General features: G+C 56.8%; 1 protein-coding gene across 2 annotated transcripts in view; it reads right to left on the reverse strand.

The window, feature by feature from the left end:
• Window positions 1–809: 809 nt before the first annotated feature.
• Window positions 810–6,716, reverse strand: part of ETV5 (ETS variant 5) — a 16,638-nt gene continuing 10,731 nt past the window's right edge. Inside the window, exons 6-10 of one of the 2 annotated variants that reach the window (XM_026077393.1) lie at window positions 6,277–6,339; window positions 5,870–5,938; window positions 5,535–5,704; window positions 3,305–3,406; window positions 810–2,805 (exon numbers count right to left, since the gene is read on the reverse strand). In XM_026077393.1, coding sequence (XP_025933178.1) covers window positions 2,584–2,805; window positions 3,305–3,406; window positions 5,535–5,704; window positions 5,870–5,938; window positions 6,277–6,339 — 626 coding nt within the window. In that variant the 3' untranslated portion in view covers window positions 810–2,583. Of the gene's footprint in view, window positions 2,806–3,304; window positions 3,407–5,534; window positions 5,708–5,869; window positions 5,939–6,276; window positions 6,340–6,716 lie in introns of both variants that reach the window. The other variant, XM_026077392.1, reaches the window with a different exon arrangement.

Raw genomic sequence — 6,716 nt, forward strand, 5'->3', positions numbered from 1 at the left:
GCACTTTTGGGCACCTCTGGGAGAGGCTGCGCGCTCTGCTTTGCAAGTCTACTGCACGAGGCAGGACTATGAAGAAGCACCCATTGGAGTCAAGGTCCTCAGATGACAAGGGAAAGAACTGGCTTTTATTGGTATGTTGGCAGCTGCTTATTCAGCTCCTTCCCTGTTAAAAACCCACAGGAAAACCGCAAAGGAGAGCACTGCCCCAGCTCTTCTGTGCCCTTGGTGAGGAGGAAGTCAGCACGGTTGCTAGCACAAGGGCTCAGGTTTCCAGGAGATGAGTGAAAGGGACAGACGCTACCATCCATACTGGCTGAAAAGCTCTCAGGAAAAAGCAATATTAAATTGCAAACAGCCAGAAAGGAAGCGCTCCCATTCATGAGTGGATCCTCTCTCCGGACATTGCTTTGGGAAAGCCATGGCAATACTGAGGCCAGCTGGTAAAGGCAAGAGGGGTGGAAAGGGGGTTTGATGGCTTGGACTTGAACATTCATCCGATTTCAGCTCCTACCAAGGATGCAGGGGTCTACACAGCTCTACTTCTGCCCGCGCTCCCCGAGCCGCATGCAGCAGGGCCGGAGGCTCCCGTGTTTCCAGCCTAGGGATCCTGCCTGCAGAGGAAAGCCCAGGAGACTCGGCCATTCCCTTTAATGCTGACCACAGACATCCTTCTGCCCCCAAAAGCACAGTGCCAGGCCTCCCTCCCTCCACCCCCTGGGAATCCCCAGCCCTCCCAACGCCAGCRAGAAGACGCAGCCCAGATACCATCTAACGGCACGCCCAAAAGACGAGGCAGAGCGGGCAGGGACTGAACAGAAAGCAAGATCCTTTATTGTACACAGTACAGAATGTAACGCAGCTTTGCAGGAGATACAGGGCCCTGCTCAAGTAAAGAGTATTTCAAATCAATCCTCCGATTAACCCCTTCTGCACCGTAGACCTGCCGCACGGAACAAACGCTTAAAATCTATCCCCAAGGTGCAGTTCCCGCAATCGAATGCTTCCTGACTGTACAGGCCACTTTATACATCGCAGAGAGAGTAACCAAGTCTACCAAGAGTTAATCTTCATACTTTCCAAAAAAAGAATGAATCAGTCAAAAAAAAGAAAAAAAAAAGAAAAAACCCAAACAAAGCTAACTAAGGAGGAGAAAAAATTTCCTATACAGCATTTACAACAAAAACATGTAGCCTTTTTTGGGGGGGGAAGGGGGGAATATGCAGATATGTATATATGAGTGGTAGGAGTGTTAGGGACCACAGCAGGGAGGGGGCAGGAGCTGGAAGGGAAGCGGGGTACGTTGATGTGGGGATACCCAGCGTTCCTGCCCCGTCTTTACAGCCCGACTCCCGAAGACATGCCGAGCAACGAGGGAAACGAAGCYGAGCCGTTCAACGCATTTCAGGCTCCGAGCCCTGCGGGGGTGGGGGGGGAAGGCGAGGATTCGAGCGGTGAAATGGAGCGGACCAGATACTTCGTCCCGGCGAGGCCAACGCTTTGAGCTCCACGGGCGCCAAGGGATGCTGAGCGCCCCGCCGTGGCACGCAGGCAAGGGGTGAGGCACGGGTGCCGGCAGGAAAACGGGGCGGAAAGCCAGAGCGGCTGGCAGGGTGTCCCCAGCAGGTCCCTCCACCCCATGCCATGGGGCTCTCGTCGCACTGCCTGCCACCCCCAGGGGACTGGCAGCCTGTCTGCAAAAAATAGCTTTGCCTTAAAATAAAAAAAAGGAAAAAAAAAATCTACAAAAATCAGTTCAGAAACTTTTTCCTAAAAAAAAAAAAAAAAAAGGGGGGGGGGGGGAGAGAAGGGAGATGATTACTGCCACCATCGCCTCCCCTGAAGTTAAATCCATCGCACGCAGCCTTGGACAGGGAGGAGAAGCAACAGGGACGCGGTAAAGATGGGCAGGGAAGGCTGAAAAAACCGTTATATCGAGGAACGACACTTAATTGGGACAACTGTCCGGCGGGTAGGATTTTGCGTAGGAAGCAGCCGGGGAGGCTCCTCCGGGCGAGGGGAGGCTGGGGCACACTGTGCCCCCCCGGCCACGCCGTGCCCCGCGTCCGAGCCCCCTCCCCTCCCAAAACACATCCGGCGTCTGTGCAAATCAAAGCCCTTTCCAACGCCCAAGGCAGCTACGCGTATGGGGATCGACGCAAAGCAGATTGTCGTGACGGTCCGTCGCAGCGGCGCGCGGGCTAGACCAGTCCCGTGGGCACTGCGCGCGAGGAAGGTGGCCTGGAGCAGAGACTCGGGGTTTAGCCCCCCCCCCCCATCTCCCCAAAAACATCTCGCTGATGTTTGGCAGGAGGCATCAGCCACGGGCAGTCCTATGCACCAGCCCTTGGATGGGAAGGTCGGGAAGTCGACGGTGAYGCGCACCGGCTATTTTAGATTCCTCCAATTGCGCTTAAAAGGCCAGTCTGCGCGTGGGCGCAGGCGTTTTGCTTGCTTTTTTTTTGTGTGTGTGTTTTTTTTTTTGTTTTTTAAATAGGAACAGCAAAAAATATTCGTTATAAAACTGTTGCCCTCGCTTGCCCAAACGGGATTCGCTAGCGCTAGCTGCTCCGCTGGCTGGCAAAGTCAGTAAGCGAAGCCCTCGGCGTAGGGAAGGCTGCCGCAGTGATCCATCTCCAGGAGGTACGCCGGGCTGTCCTCGAAGTGCGTCAGCGGCAAGGTGTCGTCTTCGCTCACGTGGCAGTCGGGCTCCGCTTTCAGGAACGGGCGCTGATTGTCAGGGTAGGCCATGGAAAAGAGGGCGTCGGGGTCGCAGACGAACTTGTACACGTACCGCTCGCCGGCCACCTGAAAGCACATGGAGGCATAAGGGTGGGGGGGGGGTCCCCTCGTGAGCTCTGCAAGGGGCAGCAAGTGGGACTGAAGCATCTCGTCCCAAAAAAAAGGCACTTTAATGGGTGCTCAGGCTCTGGGTAAGGGAGTATGGGGGCATTCACGCGGCCCAAGCACCGAGTCCAGGGCAGGACTTGGTTTGCCAACCAACATCACCTCCCTGAGCCCATAAACAGTGCTGTTTCCAAGGGATTAAAGATAAAAAAAAATTAAAGAAAACCAGAAAGAACCAAAGAACTGCACCTAAGCTACATCCAAAGGGGAGTAAGTTAGCTCTCCTGTCCCTCCCACCTTGGTACCATGGGGGGAATAAGAGAAGCACTGGGATGATCTGCACTTGGGTTAGGTCCTCCCCTGCCCTGTCTCACACGCTGGGGTGACAGGGGGGGACCGGTCACCCTGCTGTGAGCTGCTTCCCCCCCATGCTTTGCGGTGGGGCAGGAAGCAGAATCACCTTCTGCATGATGCCCTTCTCGTAGTAGTAGCGCAGAGACCGGCTGAGCTTGTCGTAGTTCATGGCAGGCCGGTTCTTCTGGATGCCCCAGCGGCGCGCTACCTGGAGAGAGAAAGGAAACAGCCGGGAAAGCTCAAGCTGTTGTTTGGACATGGGCCCTCTATAAATAAAGTCAGAGCTGCAGAATAGCTGACTGCAGATCAGAAATGCGTGATAGCAGCTCATTTCTAGCAGCTGGACCAGCCAATGATTCTTTTTGGGGGGAAATCAGCAGATATCAATGTGCTCCCTATGTGTCCACCTCTTTCCTGCAAAATCCCCATCATCAATAACCTGCGCAGAGCCATTACCAACCCAGGGAGAGACCCATGAGGTTTCTGCAAGCTAATTGCAATAAAACCCAGCCCCAGGCACTGGAAGGACCCAAGTCTGGATGCCTGGCCTCAGAGCAGCACACCTGGTCTGGAGGATCTCCTACGGTAGCTGAATTTTGCACACTGCCTTTTTCACCTCGCGCAGCAAAGAAATTGGACAGAAGACATTTGCTTGGGACAGGAGCAATTCTTCTGCTCCTCAGCTACATAACAGAGAGATAAGCTAGTGTAATCGGGGAGAGATGAACATGAATTTAGGACTGTCCTGCGGCTTTCTGCACTGGGACCCTACAGTGCAGGACCCTACACAGCCAAGAGTACGTTCTCCTTCTGGAGCTGGGTCCTGATGGGCACAGCAAAAGGTGCCCTTCCCCAGAGCAAAGCAACCATGCTCAAAGCCCGGGGCATGGCAGACTCAGGTCAAGCGAAGGAGACAAGCACCAGCAAAACCCCACTGAGCTAGGGCACGTGGTGGTACCAGCAGTTGTGAAACCGTCAGCGAGAATCACTCCTTCCTCTCCCTGAATAAGGTGGCCACAGCCTGAGGTCCAGCTCCCTGCGGGCTGTGGCAGCGCTTGCTGCACGGCGGACGCCCCCGCAGCCCCTTGAAAATCTGGCCTGCTCCAAAAGGCAATAAATGCGATTGTTGCTAAAGTAGTTCCAGATTCGAGTGCAGCCTGCCACAATGCAGACAGTGCTAAACTGGAGACCTAATCAAAAGACATTTGATTAGGGGAGCCTGCCAAAAAAGCAGTTTCAAAACCACAATTTCCATGCACAGCGTAATAGATATTATGGGCAATTACCCACAATGCGCAGCTCAGCTCTACAGCTGGTTTCAATTACTTCCCAAACAGCTCCTTCCTCTGTGTCACCCTGCAAAACTCTGCACAGCTCCGTGCAACGCTTCCAGGGAGGGACCTACGACGCCCAGTGCAACACCAGCTCAAAGCCACCAGCGAAACTGCTGGTGGCGGGGGTGGGAACCGAATGCAAAAAAACATTAGAGCAGTTTTGGGCTGAGGGAAATGTGACCAAAGAGCTCCCCTCGGGCAGGTCTTTGCAAAACGTTCAGTAGCAGAGGTGGAGGAAACTCAGTAAGTTGCTTTCCAGGAGCTGGGTGACGGTGGGGGTCACCACGAAGCTGTGGCTGCTCCCAGGTGCACGCAGAGATAAACTGATGCAGGACACAGGGTGGACAGATTGGGTCTCGCAGGAACTGCCCCCTTTCAGAGGTAAGATGCATTCCCAAGCCTGGGGCAGGGAGCCAGCACAACCAGGAGAAACCCTGAGGAACAGCCTTAGGCGGGATCAAGCATGGCCGTGGCTGATGGGGGACCCAAGCCATGCCACCACCGCCAAATTTTCAGCGGCTGGACTTGGACTGCAAGCTGCCCAGCTGCTCTGGGAGTGGAGGAAAATCAAAGGCACATTTCGACAGCTGTTTGGGTGCAGATGGGTTGCCAGTTTTTCCCCGCTCACCCTCAAACCGCTCAGAAGCGGCCTGGAGAGCGGGACGCATGCCTCACCGCAAGCGCAAGTGTGATTTTTCCTGCAGGAGCAATGCTGATCGCAGATCTTTGTTAGGCAAAACAGGGCTCTGGGATTTATTTTTTCCCCATCTGAAAGCCGTTTTGCCTCTCGCAACTGGATTTCAGCCTCTCCTAGCTTGCCGGGGAGGATGCGGAGAGCCGGCTTGATGCCTAGCCCCCACTAGCTATGCCCTCCCGGCCAAGACCCCTCTGGACACCAACCGCGGCTCCGGGCTTTGCCCTGGCTGCAGCACCCAGGGCGCCAGGGCAGAGCCAAAGGGTGGGAGCAGGTCCACCACCACCCCAGGTCGGCGCCACCCGTACCTCCTCAGGCTCGATCAGCTTGAACTCCATGCCCCGGCCCGTCCAGGCGATGAAGTGGGCGTTGGTGGGGTCGTCCAGGAGCGTGACGAGGAACTGCCAGAGCTGCAGCGAGCCGCGGCGCTGGTACGGGGGGCCCTCGCGGTACATGGTGGGCTCCTGCTTCACTTTGCCTGCTTCCGGCGAGACACGGGCGCTCCAGCCACGCTGCCGGCAGCGGGAGCCCCCCTACCCGCAGGGCTGGCTCGCCGGCCTCGGCTTCGCACGGAGCCCAGCCCCGAACCTCCCTCCGTCGCCCTGCCCCGCGCCTCACCCCACCTCCCGTCTTAGCGTCTCACCCTCCAGTCTCTCCGGTACCACGCACGTGTCGTCAAAATACAATCGCGTGTCCTTTTCGTAGGAAAATCCTAGGAGGAGAAGACCATCGGTCAGCCCCGCGTCCCCAGGCTCCGTTCACGCTGGCCGGCCAAAGCTTTTCCTGAATTTCCTTAGTGACCAAGCATGAAGCTTTCTTCCCTCCGGAGCAGCTCCCAGCTCTAGAGACGGGGGCTGCCCTTGGCCAGTCCCAGGGCATGCAAGAGCACGGGGGTCCACCCGAGGCGTGCAGAACTCCCTCAAGAGCTCAAGCCACTGCCCGGCCTCCCATCTCCCTCCGGCGCGCGCCACCAGCTTCAGGAGCCCAAGGGCGAAGGCTAGGCTGGAGGAAGAGCTCCCGCGAGCGGGGGGAGATGCTGGGTGCACTCACCGTCGTGGCTGCCAGGGAAGATGCCCCCTCCTCTCATGTACGAGGACTGGCAGTTAGGCACTTCTGCAGCGGAGATGAAGGAGGGCACGTTAAGCCTCGCGGCACGGCCTGGCCYAACAGGGCACACCCGCGGGACACCGCATGGCGGACGCCCTGATGGGTCTCAGCCAGGTGCTCAGCCGCTTTCCCCAGGTGAGAAACCCGTAAGGTCTTCTCCTCACACCCACAACCCTCTGCTCAAGACACCATAACTCCTTTCCTCCAAGCGGTGCATCCCTCCCCAGGCTGGCCTGGGCCACCACAGCCTCGCCATCAGCGCAGACCCAAAGCAGCCCACGTCTCAGGGAGGAAAGGCCGTTCAAGCGACCTTTGACAGCGCGGTCTAAGTCAGCTCAGCTTTTCACCGAGCGGACTGAATTATTTGGGCCACGCGAGAGCCC

Source organism: Apteryx rowi, unplaced genomic scaffold, assembly GCF_003343035.1.
Source record: "Apteryx rowi isolate R43461 unplaced genomic scaffold, aptRow1 scaffold_450, whole genome shotgun sequence".
Lineage (NCBI taxonomy): Eukaryota > Metazoa > Chordata > Aves > Apterygiformes > Apterygidae > Apteryx > Apteryx rowi.